This window comes from Bufo gargarizans, chromosome 6 (assembly GCF_014858855.1).
Source record: "Bufo gargarizans isolate SCDJY-AF-19 chromosome 6, ASM1485885v1, whole genome shotgun sequence".
NCBI lineage: Eukaryota > Metazoa > Chordata > Amphibia > Anura > Bufonidae > Bufo > Bufo gargarizans.
Window position 1 is genome coordinate 86,649,389 of NC_058085.1, and position 16,592 is coordinate 86,665,980.

The 16,592-nt window shown below is 44.7% G+C and overlaps 1 protein-coding gene across 1 annotated transcript; it reads left to right on the plus strand.

The window, feature by feature from the left end:
• The first annotated feature begins 2,171 nt into the window (after nt 1-2,171).
• On the plus strand, nt 2,172-15,564 carry ACTR5 (actin related protein 5). Its single transcript, XM_044297301.1, has 9 exons — nt 2,172-2,538; nt 6,488-6,717; nt 8,774-8,943; nt 9,136-9,353; nt 10,579-10,740; nt 10,822-10,932; nt 11,024-11,163; nt 14,444-14,576; nt 14,767-15,564. Exons 1-9 carry the CDS (start codon nt 2,185-2,187, stop codon nt 15,025-15,027), a joined length of 1,779 nt encoding a protein of 592 aa, XP_044153236.1. The 5' UTR covers nt 2,172-2,184; the 3' UTR covers nt 15,028-15,564.
• The last annotated feature ends 1,028 nt before the right edge of the window (nt 15,565-16,592 follow it).

The window sequence follows — 16,592 nt, forward strand, 5'->3', positions numbered from 1 at the left end:
ATTCAGCACTGGGGCGAGATGGAAAACTAGGTCCTTCAGCAACATTTGTGTGTGTCTGTGTTGTTGCCTCCTCCAGAAGCAACCCCTCCCCCACCCATTGACTTCTATGGGCAGCAGCAGTAACCTGATCCCTCAGTGAGATGATAGTCCAAATTTTAGCAGTGAGTTGATGGTGATTCATCAGCTCAGGAGTCATCAGTTCAGGGGAGGAGACAAAATGACTATACGTGGAGAAAAAGGCAATTATGTTGAAAGTACAGTCCTATTCAAAGAGTCATCACCCCAAACTGCGATGTCCAGGTCCGGGGCTTATGAAATGAACTGGATTGCTGATCATGAACATTCCATGCAATTAATGGGCTCAATATATCCACCTCTACCATAAAAACTTAATTATTGCATATCCTGGAAATTACAATATGCTGGACATTTTCTAATACATAATGTCCTGCTGTCATTTTCCTCCCTGGCTAGGTATTTGCATAACCTACAATGCCCAGTTATGATGAAATACGTAACCACTGTGCCATATCAATGAGGAATGATTATACAACACCGGGAATACACATCACATTAGCAGGTGACAGCTACTGCCACGGCCTGGATACGGTACTGGTACACAACATAGAGGTAGACTGCCGATCCTATGGGGCCTTGGAGAGAAGGGGCCCCGTCCAGTTCGGCCTCATCTTCTTTGATTATGGTATATGTCATTTCTGACAATTGGATAGGTGGGAACTGCAAGACTGGTGGGGGTCTGACCACTGGGACATCTATCAATAGCCAGGACAGTGGACCCCATTTGATTGGAGCTTAGGTCAAGCATAAGCACTACACTTCAGGATCGCACACCATTATACCGATTTATAATCCTCTGTGGGGGAGATTTATCAAACTGGTTTGAAGTAGAACTGGCTTAGTTGCCCATAGCATCCAAATCAGATTCCACCTTTCATTTTCCAAAATGAAAGGTGGAATCTGACTGGTTGCTATGGGCAACTAGGCCAGTTCTACTTTACACCAGTTGGATAAATCTCCCCCATGTGTCTCTGCATATAATCATAGGGACACCTTTATGTCACTATGATTCTGTAGCAGTAAGGTCATGCAGAGGCACATAACACTATAAATCGGTATGAAGCCGTGCGCTCCTACAAGACGAGCAGTGTCCAGAATGGAGAATCATGCTCACGTGGAACGTGATTCCTGCACTGCACACGCTTGTATTAAGAGCCCTAATCTCCTGCAGTGTATCCTAGTAGGTCACACCTCTCTGGCCCAGCCTGCTGGTGACCGTCAGTATAGCACTGACAGTAAAATTCCCTTTTACTCTAGCACTACTAGAGAATTATAGCAGTGATCAAAACACTGCCTATTAAAGTCCCCTTGTGGGACTGTTAAATGGAAAAAGGAAAAGAAAAGTTTTATTAAATAAAAAGTAAAAAAAAAAGAAAAAAAAATATATTTCTTTTACATTGGGAAAAAAACACTTCCAATGGAAAAAAAAAATTGCACAAAAAAAAAAAATCCTTTCCACATATTTGATATTGCCACATCCGTAACGACCCGCACTACAATTAACATGTAATTTATCCCGCACCCTGAAAGCTGTATAAAAAAAATAAAAAATTAAAGCCAGAATCGGTTTTCACTTATACACCACAAAAAAATAAAACAGAATAAAAAGTGATCAAAAAGTGTTATGTACCCCAAAAAGAATCTTATTGAACCATACAAAGTGTTATGTACCCCAAAAAGATACCAATGAAAACTATGAGTCGTTCCTCTAAAATCAAGCCCTCACGCAGCTCCGTGGAAAAGAAAAATTTTAAAAAAAAGTTATGGGTCTTGGAATACAACTAGGGTTGCCACCCTGCCGGTATCTCGACAGTAATTTTTTTCTACTAGCAATAATAATTGCCGGTATTGCGGATGTGCTGGCGGCGATCTAGCAGCCCATGTCCTCAGCTCTATACCCTAAATCCAGATAACAGGTTCCCTTTAAGGGTTTATCATAAATGTTCCCCTGAAATTTACCAAAACACAGACACAAAAGTAAAAACGTGTTAGACAAAATCAGTTTTTTGTCCTAATTCTCTGGCTGCCTCTGCAGGAACACTTCTACCCGGGAACCTAGTTTCAGAGTGCAGGCGGACATGTTTACAGGCGGACACATTGTGCAAAATGGCTGCGCCCAAACCGGCGAGTAATGTATTCACATTCCGGGATGCTCGGGCCGTCCCTGACCCGGTCCAGGAGCCGGTGCTGGATGGTCCGGCTGTGCTCGTGTTGGACAATGGCTCCTTTCAGCTAAGAGCAGGATGGGCGGGAGCGGGACCCAAGATGCAGCTCCGTTCGGTGATAGCACGGAGCCGCGGCGGGCCTCGCAGCCTGAGCCGTGTGGGTAACGATATACCGAGCCTGGAGCCGCTGAGGTGGCTGCTCCGGACGCCGTTTGATAAGAACCTGCCGGTGAATCTGGAGCTGCAGGAACTGCTGTGTGATCACGTGTTCCAGAGACTGGGAGTGACGTCACAGGTGACTGATCAGCAGCGCTGTACACTGCCGTGAAAGGTGGGGGGAGCAGCTGCGCATGTGCGGCCAGCCTCCGTTCACCGCTGTTGGACGGCCCATGCGCAGTGCTCTCTCCTTCACTATGAGCTGGAGATAGGAGCAGGCCCCAGCACCAGTCTGATATTGGTGGCATATGATAGTGACATGCTGCCAGTGTCGCAGATGGGAATAAGGCGCTGTCTCTGCATTATCTTGCACTATTCTTTTTACATGTGTTCACACAATATTCAAGTGGAGGCAAAAAAAAATCGCTGAATCGGCCTTCAAAATTAGCACGTTTTTCTCTCTAAGGCTACATGCACATGACCGTATGTGTTTTGCGATCTGCAAATTGCGGATCCGCTAAAAAAAACGGATGACGTTCCGTATGGCATCTTTTTTTTTGTGGATCCGTTTTTTTTTTGCGGATCCATTGTAATCATGCCTATCCTTGTCCGCAAACTAGAAAAAAATAGGACATTCACAATTTTTTTTTGCGGAGCAACAGAACGGACATACTGATGCGGACAGCACACGGTGTGCTGTCAGCGTTTTTTGCGGACCCATTGAAATGAATGGGTCCGCATCCTATCCGCAAAAAAACGGATCAGACACGGAAACAAAATACGGTCGTGTACATGAGACCTGAGTTTGGACATGCACTCATCAGGCCCTTTTTCACGCCATGAATTCCCATTGAAATCAGTGGGAGCAGATACAAGGTGTTTTCCATTCTGCTTGTGACACAAAAAATGCGTGAAGATAATATGGGGGAGATTTATCAAGCTTTTGTGTGTATCTGGCGTAAAAAAGGCACACATTTTGGTGCTAGTCCCAATTTGTGGCAACATTTTCTACTTTTTGCTCCATTCAGTGGCTGAGGGATGTGGACGGGCCTATCGCACTTAACATGTGGAGCACGTTACCTGGCGGAGAAAATTTCAATTCTGGCGTGCAGGTGACTTGAGGTGCGCCCCAGTTATTAGGAAGTGGGAACCTGTTAATAATGGTGGCGCCCTCATGCCTGTGCGACTCTGATTTAGCCGTACGAAACGCTGGTCTTTAATAAATACCCCCCGACCACAATTACCAACATTTTAGTTGTAGTTAAGCCTTGCCATCCGGAAACGTCCACTTGTGGGTGTGGCTTACATAGGCCCTGCCCGTTTTCAGGGCTGTCTCTGAAAATTAGGGAAATTTAAGACAGAAAGTGTTCGCTAACAATCCACATCCCCTGGATGAACTCGATGAAAGCATCACGTGCAGTATCAGCCGACATAAACCGACCGGCCCAAAGATGCAGACATGTGAACGGGGATCACCTTCAGCATCTTCTGTGACTTGTGGGTAATTAAAGAAAAAAAACAATCCGCTTGCTTGTTCATCCTGTCATACTATCGCTGGAGGCGGGCTACTTTTCCGTGGGCCACCACCCTGTAGTATCTCGAATGAACGACTCAGCCGTGAGGTGAACAAAGTCTTAGGGCTCATGCACACGACCATATGTATTTTGCTGTCTCCAAAAAACGGATCTGCAAAAAATATGAATTACGTCCATGTGCATTCCGTATTTTGCGGAACGGTACAGCTGGCCCTTCATAGAACAGTCCTATCCTTGTCTGTAATGCGGACAATAATAGGACATGTTCTATCTTTTTGCGGGAACAGACATAAGGAAACGGAATGTACACGGAGTAACTTCTTTTTCTTTTGTGGACCCGTTAAAATGAATGGTTCCGTATACGCTCTGCAAAAAAATGGAACCGACACGGAAAGAAAATACGCTCGTGTGCATGAGCCTATAGCCTCATGCACACGACAGTATTTTTTCACGGTCTGCAAAACGGGGTTCCGTTGTTCCGTGATCCGTGTCCGTTTTTTCTTCCGTGATTTTTGGAGGATCACCAGACATGAAAGTTAAAAAAAAGTTGTTTTGGTGTCCGCCTAATTAAAATCCCCCCCCCCCCCATCATTGGTGACAGAGGAGAGTTCCGATCGGAGTGACGGAGTCCCAGTTTAATCGCTGGGGCTTCGATCACTAACCATGGCAACCAGGATGCTACTGCAGTCCAGTATCTGACCATCAGGTGACCTGTTACTTCAGGTCCTCTGTTGTTTTGTGTTTTGTTTGTCTGGTAGGGGTTCTCCTCCCACCACTGGGACTTTTAATAACCCTAATAAAAGTTAGGTTTTAAAACGTTACTACCCCTTTCTTTTCACTTAGTTTCTATTTACGAGTAGTTTTTGGGGGGTGCTTTCGCATCACCCCTAAGGGACCACCCTCTGTATTTATTTACCCGTCAAGGGGACATGGCAGGTTTCCTGACCACGGGACTCGATAGAGATTTGTGGCTCACCGAAGCCAAAACTATTTTCTCAGAGCAGACTTTCACACAAAAAAAGTACACTCCTACCTTGAACGGGGCGTTCGCCGAACTCACCCGTGTATACAAGGAACACATTAGCTTGTGGTGGGAGGTCCAAGCCTTGGAAAGTTACATTAAACAGGGGATCGTTCCCCGCGGGCTTCGTATATCCCTTAGTCCAGCTAATCGGATCAAGAATCCAGAACTGCTAAAGAAGTGGGAGAAGGAGGCCACTAGCAGTTCTTTGTGATTCATGCAACTACTGTTAGAAGAAGAAAGGGGGCTACTAACGAGAGTAGAGAGCATCCTAGCCGATCAAATCGAGACCACTAAAAAGTTCCAGCTAGAACCAGATTTCAGTACCAAAGAAAACCAGTTGCAGAATACCATCGAAAGGTACCAGTACCATCTGAAGGAACGGAAGCACAGACAGTTCGCCAGGGACTCTCAGGATTTTAAGGAGAACAAAGCCAATTTGTTCCTCACTAATCCTGAGAGTTCCCAAAGAACGGACGTGTCCTCAACTGATACAGATTTTGATAGCGAGAGGGACAGATATCCCAGGACTAGGGGACGCGGGCGTAACACTTTTAGATCTAGACGCCGGGGTGGTCGCTAAATACATACCAGCCAAACGATCAAGCACAATGCGCGCCCCTCAGTCAACAATCATCTCCCCCACAGTCATCATCATCTGCCTCTTTTTTAGAACAAACCATACATTATCCACTACGGAGTCGCAACATCAACCCTCCGCCCATCTAGCGGAGCCTACAGATGACAAACTGGTCATTAATCTCTAATCACGTACACTAACAGAAGTAGAGATTACGGTAGTGAGACTAGGCCTATCCACCACCCAATTCGATCTTTCGCTGGACTAAGGATCTCTACCTGTTCGCCCGCAAGCTTGAGGGGTTAATTGTGCGGATCACAGCCCCCTGTAAGAGATCGAGTGCTGCCAGGCAGCAGTGGGCAGTCATGTACACAGTTCTTAGTATATTCTAACTTGAAGCGTCCCCATCACTATGGGAACGCCTCTGTGTTAGAATATACTGTCGGATCTGAGTTTTCACGATCTGCGATCCGTTTGTGTGAAAGTAGCCTACGGACTCGGATGACAATCTTGTGTGCATCCATGTTTTTTCACGAACCCATTGACGTGAATGGGTCCGCGAACCGTTGTCCGTCAAAAAAATAGGACAGGTCATATTTTTTTGACAGACAGGAAACACGGATCACGGCCGCGGATGAACAACGGTGCATTTTCCGAGTTTTCAACGGACCCATGGAAAGTCAATAGGTCTGCAGAAAATCGTGGAAAACGGAACAATGGACACGGATGCACACAACCGTCGTGTGCATGAGGCCTTAGCCTGTTGCCACTTGCTTTTCACTTCAATTTTATTTGTGGGGTTTAGAAATAGTTTCTTCTTACCGCTCGGAAACTGTCAGCAAGTTGCTGCAGGAGGATCTGTTACTTTTATTCCAGTAGCCGATGTTAACGCAGCCTTACTTTATCCTTCTTGTCTGTTCCTTCTTGCTAATACTTTTGTCTCCCTGTACAGGGCTGCGTTGATCACCCCCTTGTGTTTACAGAAGCACCGTGCACCCCACTTCATGTCCGACAGATGGTGTCAGAGCTCCTGTTCGAGTGTTACCAGGTTCCTAAAGTGTCATTTGGGATTGATGGACTGTACAGCTACTACCACAACAAAAAGGAAATGCCGCCCACTAGTGCCATTGTGGTGTCCTCCGGCTACCACTGTACTCATATACTTCCTGTGCTGAATGGCAGGTAAGTCCAACACATCTATCAGGTGACTGTATTTAAAGGGGTATTCCCATCGCACACCCCCGTCTTACAATGAGGTGACAGCCAGAGTTGGTCGGAACTACAGAAACGGCATGGTGCGCTGTGCTATACTTACCATAGCTCCCATTACTGTATCACCTTAATGTTATGTGATGTACCTGTAAGTCATGTGCGTTAAGCGGTTGCGCAGGACGTGCTAATGCTCCGAGATTGCTCCATACACAGCAGGTACTGACTTTCAATGACTGATCCGTCTTGGCAATGTTAAAGATAATACTACCGGATCCGTTCACAACGGATGCAGACGGTTGTATTATCAGTAACGGAAGTGCAAAAAACGCTAGTGTGAAAGTAGCCTAATACAGCAGAGTCCAGCCAGCAGTGACCAGGATTGTCGATGACTCTGATCCTGGTCAGATGCCATAGACTATAGCAACTGCAGCTTCTTTTTGGGTTAGACAGACCTCTGGTTGGAGCCCCCATGGTGAAATTGTAGGGCTCTGATCGGTTGCTATGACTGCCTGGAGCCCTGTGAAGGCTCCCAGGCCTGTCATAATGGGCTGCCTGCAATGCTGTGCTGCTGGCACGTCCCTACAAGTAGCCTGTAAAAATCCCATAGGCTGCAATAGTAGTCTATTGAAGTCCATGGTACAGGTAATCAGAAGGTCCCCTAAGAGGTACAGTGAAAAAAGTATAAAAAATCAAATATTAAAAGTTCAAATACCCCCCCTTTCCCAATTTTTCATATAAAAATAAACAAAAAAAATGTATAATTGGTATCGCTGCATTTCAAAAATGTCCGAACTATTAAAATATAAAATATTGTGCAAAGTGAACGCTGTAAACAGAAAAAAAAAAATAAACGATTTACTGTTTTTTGGTCAACTTGCTAACCCCCCCTCAAGAAATCAAACAAACAGCGATCAAAAAGTCTCAAGTACTCTAAAATGGTGCCAATAAAAACTACAGCTCACCTTGCAAAAACAGAGTTAAGCGTTATGGCTCTTGGAAGGTGAGGAGGGGGAAGAAATTGGCTTGGAAGGTGGGAAAGGATTTTTCCCATCTTAGACATTAATGGCACATGCATAGGTGTTGGTCACTGAGGTAGAACCTGCTTCTGTCCCTGACTCCATTCTGGTGAAGGCAGCTGCTGGTCATCAAGTCCAGACATCCAGGTCACCAAGTGTGTGCAGCAGATCTCTTCTTTCAGAGTCATGGAAGTGACTGGAGTCTGACAGAGCTGTGCACATGCCTGGTCCTTCATGAAAGGTGTTTTCTGTAACGATACAACCCCTTTAAAGGTACTTTCGCACTAGCGTTTTTCTTTTCCGGTATTGAGTTCCGTCACAGGGGCTCAATACCGGGAAAAAACTGATCAGTTTTATCCTAATGCATTCTGAATGGAGAGCAATCTGTTCAGGATGCATCAGTTCAGTCCCTCTTACGTTTTTTTTTGGACGGAGAATATACCGCAGCATGCTGCAGTTTTATCTCCGGACAAAAATACTGAACACTTGCCGGAATGCCCGATTCTGCATTAATTTACATTGAAGTGCATCTGGCATTAAGTGTTGCGGCAAAATCGATCCGGCTTTCCCATCTGCGCATGCGCAGACCTTTAAAAATGCAAAAAATAATAATACTGGATCTGTTTTTCCGGATGACACCGGAGAGACTGATCCGGTGTTTCAATGCATTTGTCAAATGGATCTGCATCCGGATCCGGATGACAAATGCCATCAGTTTGCGTCCTTACTGCGGTATCCGGCAGGCAGTTCCGGCGACGGAACTTCCTGACGGAATCGTCTGCCACAGGTGTGAAAATACCCTTAGGCTTATTGCACATTTGCGTTTGCCAGTCTGGCAGAGAGTAGCCTGGAGTAGCTACTGGAATGCCGTCTAGCACCGGGGTCCGGCGGTGATCCAGTAAATGTGCTGGGAATCGGCCGGACAAATACCGCTGCACACTATTCTAGGCCAGCCGGCAGTGTGAGACAAGCCTTAGACGATCAGTGACTGACTATGAGTGATCTTGTAGGTTGGACGCCAAGAACTGCAAACGTATAAACATCGGAGGCTTCCATGCTGTGACCTATCTCCATCGCCTGCTGCAGCTGAAGTATCCAGGACACCTCTCTGCGATCACGCTGAGCCGCATGGAGGAGATTCTACATGAGCACTGCTATGTGCCAGACGACTATATGGAAGGTAAGACTGGATACACCTTCTGGACTAGAGTTCTTTCATCACACCCAATAAGATAAGTATGAAGTCAGAAAGGGCATGACAGCAAAGTAAGGTCATATGTAGATACCTGTGGTTTACCCATAGTTGGAGCCCTTTAGCGTTGGTAGCATCATCGATTAGTAATTCATTATCCTCTGTGCTCCTATATAACAGAGCTCAAGAAGTGGCGCTGTCCTGATTACTATGAGGAGAACGTCCACAAAATGCAGCTGCCCTTTTCTTCCAAGCTCCTGAGCAGCACTGTGCCCTCAGAGGAGAAGCAGGAGCGCAGGCAGCAGCAGCTAAGACGTTTGCAGGAACTCAACGCGCGACGCAGGGAAGAGAAGCTGCAGCAAGACCAGGAACGGCTGGAGAGACTTCTGTATATTCAGGTACATGCAGCTTGCTTTTACACTGAAGGTTTGATATTGACCCTTCAGGTTTCTTGCAAGCACTGTAGAGGCTAGGCAATGCATAAAGGGGTATTCCCATCTCAGAAAGTGATGGCATATCGCATTCTGTCCTTCAGGACCCCCAGCGATCCTGAGAACGCTGGGGCTGCAGCACTGATTGAGCACTGCGGTCTCTTCACTGTTTGTTCCTGCTCCCCGGCAATCCAGAGAACCGCAGCCGGACCCCTTGGGGAATGTAGCGGTGCTGCAATACACATGCACATCAGATGGCCAGGGAAACAGTGCGCAGAACTGAATCAGCGCGGTGGCCCCTTCAGTCTAACGGTCATTCACAGCAATCATTAAGAGATCGCATAGTCTAACAGTGTAACATCGATTTATAAAATCAGGAAAGCTCCTTTAACCCCTTAATGGGCCAAGAATATATATTCACATCCTTGGTTGGTAGGAGATGTATGGAGTGGATTTAAATATGTAAAAAAAATATATATACTATGAAAAAATATAAAACGTAATCTCTATCGGCATGTCAGAAATATTAATATATCACAATATTTAGGATGTCCGTTGAACATCATAAAAAAAAAAAGAAATCCCAATGTCAAAAAGTTTTCAGCTCTCCTCACCACAAAAATAAAATGTTCAATAAAAAAAAGATCAAAAAGTTGTATGCACACCATACTGATACCAATAACCAGCTACAACTCGCCTCGCAAAAAAAAATATGGAAAAATTCTAAACTTATCAGTAGAAGTTGAAGACATAAAGCTAAACATAAAAAAGGAAATAAATGCAGAATAAATGTCATCTTTACCGCATAGCAAATGACATAAAAACTGAATCACTACATTAAACGTTGCTATTAAAAATACAACTTCTCCCACATAAAACAAGCCCACATACGGCTATGTTGACAGAAAAATAAAAAAAGCCAACTGCAGTACACCAGCGCGGCCACTAGACGGAGTCTTCTGCTTCCAGCTCCGTCCACTATGTTTTCATTTATTTGGCGCTAGCCGGACCCCTACCAATCTTTCATGATCTTTCCTGAGGATAGATAATCAATATCTAGAACCCGGAAAATCAGTTCAGCTGGTTGTCTGGTGAGAGGCGACACTTCTAGCAGGTGAGATTCCTGGTTTCTAGCAGGTGAGGTTCCTGGACTACTTTTTTGCATCCGTAACTTTGCAGTTTTGATGAACAGGAACTTCTGGAAGACGGACAAGTGGAGCAGTTCCACAAAGCATTAGTGGAGCTGAATATGGACTCTGCAGAGGAGCTACAGTCTTACATTCACAAGCTCAGTGTCGCGGTTGAGCAGGGCCGGCAGCGCTTCATGGGAGATTCAATAGACGGCAAACCACAGGTATGTCATCGTCATCATCACAGAATCCAGCCAGGTACTGTGTGCAGAGGTTGCACTAGCTGTCATTACTCTTACCTGTAGACCCCAGAAACAGCTGGGGGAGAAACAGAAGACATGGAAGGGATTTCTGAACTGGAACCTCTTGACTCTGAGGAGCAGATAGAACCTGAGAAGAGCACTCCAAATGTCCAGGTACCCACTTTTTCTTTTCTAACGTGCGAATAAATGTATGATTTTAGACACTTTATCTGACGATATGCCACCTCCTTTTTATTCCTTCCAGCCCATGTTTAACATTGCGGAGTATCATCAGATGTATCTGGGCACAGAGAGGATTCGTGTTCCTGAAGTCTTATTTCAGCCTTCTCTCATTGGAGAAGACCAGGCTGGCTTGGCTGAGACTATGCAATATATACTTGACCGGTGAGTATAGATTGCAGTTACACATATAGGGGGTCATTATGGGCAGCACGGTAGCTCACGCTGGGGTCCTAGGTTCGAATCTGACCAAGGACAACATCTGCATGGAGTTTGTATGTTCTCCCTGTGTTTGCATGGGTTTCCTCCCACACTCCAAAGATAAAGACCTTAGATTGTGAGCCCCATTGGGGACAGTGTGATGCTAATGTCTGTAAAGTGCTGCGGAATATAGTAGTGCTATATAAGTGCATAAAATAAATAAATACATTTATTAAGACTGGCGTTTTAGATGCTGGTCTTAATAAGCCCCTGCACTGGCGGTGGATCTGCCGAAGTTATGAAGGGGCGCTGGCCTCTACATAACTTTGGCGTCTCCTGTGGCAGTCTAAATGTAAGCCAGCTACTTTTCTGGCGTACATTTAGACCATCTTCTACACCTAAAACAGGCATAGAAAATGATGAATCCCGTCCCGTTCCCTGCCCACACCACGCTTACTTTTTCTAGACCTGGCTTAAGTGGTGAATAGTTGCAGTTAGTGGTACAACTAACTGTTGCGCCATGATCTGCGCCTTAAAGACGCCTAATATAGGAGTATTTCAAGATAATAAATGATGGTGTAGCATTGCTCAGTAATCAGAACCACAAGTAAAGTTTCACCTTCACACTAAATCAGAGCTGCCCGGAAACCATCAACAAGCTGCTTTTTACAACGCAGCATATTTTTGGCAAACACTTCTGCGGCTCCCATATTCTTTAGAATGAGGTTTGCAGGAATCCATGTTGTTGCTGCAAAAATGACCCTGTTGAGAAGAATAGATTTTTCAGTTGCAGACCTGGCTATACTTTTGTGCCCCCTTACTATTCGCTGTGTGAATAGGCGGTTTAGACTTTCACATACCCTGTATCTCACCATGTGAATACTTAATGCACGCATTAGATGTTAATATGCTAATCACAATTTTCGGATGTCCATGTTATTAATAGCTTGAACTGTATTTGGAAATTTATGCAAACTTTAAAGCGACCCTCGGGTACAAGATAAATAATTCACATTAACTGGGGAACGAACAGAGCAATTACATGGTGCCCTCCTTTTCATCTTTGCAGCTGCAGATCCACTAATTTCCCTGGCTCCTCTTCTGTCATTCAAGGTGGCCACATCGCTTCTCAGACTACCCGAGGCTCTTGGATTGGCTAGCACTGTTCACATGAGCAGTGCTGGCCAATCTGAGGGCAGCAGGAAGTGTCTTGGACTACCAAATGCACAGTATACCCTAGGTAATCTGAGAAGCTGTGCGGCCATCCTGGATCATAGAGGAGGAGCCCAGAAATTGGAAGATCTGCATCTGAAGAGGAGGTCGCCAGGTATATGTGCTTTCTGTTTGTTCCCCCGTTAATGTGAATTTTTTTCTTTTGAACTGGAGGGTCGCTTTAATAAGGATAAAATATTAAGATCGACAGCATTTTTCCTGCTAAGTAAAGTAAAGGCTAAGTGAATAAGAAGCAGCAGCCAGACTAACAAAGGCTAGGGGGATGTTGAGGCCTTTATGGGTCTTTTTCAAACAGTCGGATAGCAATCAGCAGAGAAACTCGTAGTTTAAAAGGTAACTAACCTTTTAGTTAAAGTGCACCTAAACTTACAAATGAGCTTTATTAAAACCTACTCTAAATGTGACAAAATGAATTTTTGGAATATGCTTCATTATTATTATTATTATTTATTTTAGTTTTTTTTTTGTTTTACTTTTCTTAGCGAAATAGGTGCCTGAAGTTCAGGTGAATCCGTACTCCATGACACTGCAGTTTATAGGTGTATGGGTTCACTGAGGTCCATAGTACATCTCTCTTCCTGCTTGGGCCCACGCTGCTAAATCTATGCCAGGCTTTAGGAGAGCAACGCTGGTACAGGCAGGAGCTGTCATGTGCTATGGAGTTCCTGCCTGTACAGTGCGGCCTCAGTGATTCCATGCTTCCATACACAGCAGTGTATAGTAGTAGGGATCCTAAAGTGCAATAGGCGCCTGAACAATAAAAGTAAAAAAAAAAAAATTAAAGCATATAACAAAAAATAATTTTAGTCACATTTAGAGTAGGTGTCAATAAAGTTACTTTGTAAATCTAGGTACACTTTAACTTTATTTTAAACTATTCTAAATGGGCCGTAATTCATTTTTGAAGTATATTTACTTATTTTACTGTTGTAGTGACATAATGGGCACCTAAAGTTCGGGGTGTCTATAGCACGTTGGAATCCGTACCCTCCTGACATGTCAGTGGTGTATGGGTTTAGAGATGCCACTGTCTGCAGGCATAAGGGCTGCAGTGAGAAATGCACAGGCAGGAGCACACATCGCTGCTCCTGCCTGTGCTCCCTTCTGCTCAGCTGAAGCCTGGCATAGCATAGATGGTGTGCTATGCCATGTGTGTTTTTGCTTGTACATCGGTGTCTGGAATAAAGTGGAATCTGTACACTCCCATACAGCTGACATGTCAGGAGTGTACAGATTCCAAAGTGCTATAGACACCCTGACCTTTAGGATCAGGTGCCTATTATGTCACTACTACAGTAAATTAAGGTATATTACAAAAATGTATTATGGCCCATTTAGAAAAGTTTAAAATAAAGTTAACTAAAGGGTTAGTTATCCTACACACTATGAGCATGCACCAGCCACTGCTGTAGTGGTTAAACTGGTGTATGGGGATGAAAGTAACTAATTATTTTATCCCCCATGGCTTCCACCGATGCCACTATGATTATTTCCACCGATGCAGCAAATCCCTTATCTCAGCGCTGTATTGTATATGATGGTCTAGGAAAGAGATAGCGCTACAGCGGTCAGGTGGAATACTCAGGGATGTCATCGCTGCAGCCAAACAGCAGAACTGGAAGCGACGGAGGATGAAACGGATAAGTCTATGTTAAATTATCACAGATGCTGCTTTGGTTGATTATTTTTTTTAATAACTCCGAGAACCTTTCTAAAATGGTTTTCTGGGGAGATCAGTTTTTTTCAAAGGTTTCAAACACCCCAAAAAATAAACTTCCCATCGGACGCTCCAGTTTCTCTGCTTCTTTCCACTTCCTGGTCCGGACTCAACACGCAGGAATTGGCTTGGAACGCACGCGCCGAGTAGATCCAGGAAGGGGAGAGCAGCGACGAAACTAGATCGTCAGGGGAGCGATGAGTAATTGTGTTTTTTCTTAATCCTTTGTGGCCCTACATTTAAAAAAAAAGTCTCCAAAAACCCCTTAGATACACCGCTTTCTATAATTCTCAGGTATCCACAAGAAGAGCAGCAGCAGCTAGTGCAGAATGTCTTCCTGACAGGCGGCAATGTGATGTATCCAGGAATAAAGGCTCGGATTGAGAAGGAACTGCTGCAGATGAGGCCTTTTGGTTCCACTTTTCATGTAAGATTACTCTGTCCTGTATCCTGCTCATTATTAATGGATTTTAGATTTTTATTTTATTTTTTTACATATTTTACAGGCTTTTGAGGCCTTTAGTGTTCTTTATGAACGTCTGCGTGAAGTTGTTGATGGACAGTGCTTTTGGATTATATGAAGTGTCATATAGTTTATGTTGCATTTAATTCTACAGGTGTCATTGGCCTCTCATCCTGTCCTGGATACCTGGCATGGTGCCTCTGAATGGGCCCTCCAAAATCTGGAAACAGATGAGGGCTGGATAAGCCGTAAGGATTATGAAGAGATGGGAGGAGAGTACCTAAAAGAGCATGTGGCGTCCAATCTTTACACATCCATTCGACTGCCCAAGCCAGCTCCCCGTAGCGCAGCGCCATCCAGCAGCCAGGAGTCAGAGAATATTCCACAGGGTAACCCAGGTGCTTCCCTGTCATAAGGCAAACGGTGCCCTGTGCATATTGAACATTGCTCTCAAGCGACTCTGGAACCCGATCGTCAGGTCCTTTTCTGTCCAGAGAAGATGGATCGAAGGATCCAAGAGGCAAGTCTCTCCACTCCTGACTTGTTTTAGGAAATAGTTGTATTCCACATGATATGATGTTTTGCAGTTCCTCTATTATTCCTCAAAGAAGTTTATGACTAAAGGTACAACTGGGTGTTACCAGTAAGAAGAGTGTCCCTGCACAGTCTTGCATTGTCCAGGGGCACACCTCCAACTGGTCACATGCAATTGTACATTTATTTTTTAAACTTCTCATAGAAATAGTAGAGGAATGGCACAACATAGAGTGATAAAAATGAATGCCGCAGAATAGCTGTGTCATGTGGCATACAATTAGCCTACTGAAATAGACCTTTCAGGAGAGATGGCAGGTGCTCTTTAACAATACAGACAGGCTCGGTAGATGACAGACATTTTTCTCATTTTCAATGTATATTTATTTTTGTAATAAAGCCTGAAATCATCAAGAAACCTCATAATGTCTGCAATTCTCCACATCAGTCCTCAACTTAGACAGTTTTGCAGTCCGCAAATTGCAGATCTGCTAAACACGGATACCGGCTGTATGCATTCTGCATTTTGCGGAAGGGAACATCCTGCCTTCTATAGATCAGTCCTATCCTTGTCTGTAAAACAGATCAGAATAGGACGTGTTCAATTTTTTTGCGGGGCCGAGGAACGGACATATGGATGCGGACAACACACAGCGTGCTGAAGTGAATAGGTCTGCAAAAAATGCAGATCCGATGCGGAAAAAAATACGTTTGTGTGCATGAGCCCTTAAGCAAATTTAATAACATCTAGGGTAGGGCTGGGCGATATAAAAAAATATTTCCAGGATAACGATATTAAAGAGGACCGTTCATCTGGCAAAAAATTATGAACTAAGTATCATGATCTGTACAGCAGCACCCAGGGATCTCACTGCACTTACTATTATCCCTGGGCGCCGCTCTGTTCTCCCGCTATGTCCTCCGGTATGTTCGGTCACTTGGTTATAGTAGGAGGAGACTGCCCTTGTTCTGCTGGGTGTCTCCTTCTCCTAGGCTGTAGCTCTGGCCAATCGCAGCGCAGAGCTCACAGCCTGGAAGAAAGAAACCTCCCAGGCTGTGAGCTCTGCACTGCGATTGGCCATCGCTACTGCCTGGGAGAAGGATACGCCCAGGAGAACAAGGGCAGACTCCGCCTACTATAGCCAAGTGACAGAACATACCGGAGGACACAGCGGGACAACAGAGCGGCGCCCAGGGATAATAGTAAGTGCAGTGAGATCCCTGGGTGCCGCTGTATATGTCAGGATACTTGGTTCACAATTTTTTGCCAGTTGAAAGGTCATCTTTATGAAATGTATTACAATAACGATGTATATCGCAATAAAAGACCATTTAGAGAAAAAAACACTTTGGGCCACAAGGAAACATTATACTGTATGGGGCAGCGGGCCACAAGGAAACATTATACTGTATGGAGGCCACAAGGAGACATTAATCTGTATGGGG

Excerpts from the sequence above, each read along its gene's own strand:
- ACTR5 (XM_044297301.1), top strand. The coding sequence starts at position 2,185 with ATGGCTGCGCCCAAACCGGCGAGTAATGTATTCACATTCCGGGATGCT. Across the intron at positions 10,933-11,023 it reads AGAGCACTCCAAATGTCCAG|CCCATGTTTAACATTGCGGA; the intron begins GTACCCACTTTT and ends TATTCCTTCCAG. Across the intron at positions 11,164-14,443 it reads ATGCAATATATACTTGACCG|GTATCCACAAGAAGAGCAGC; the intron begins GTGAGTATAGAT and ends TATAATTCTCAG.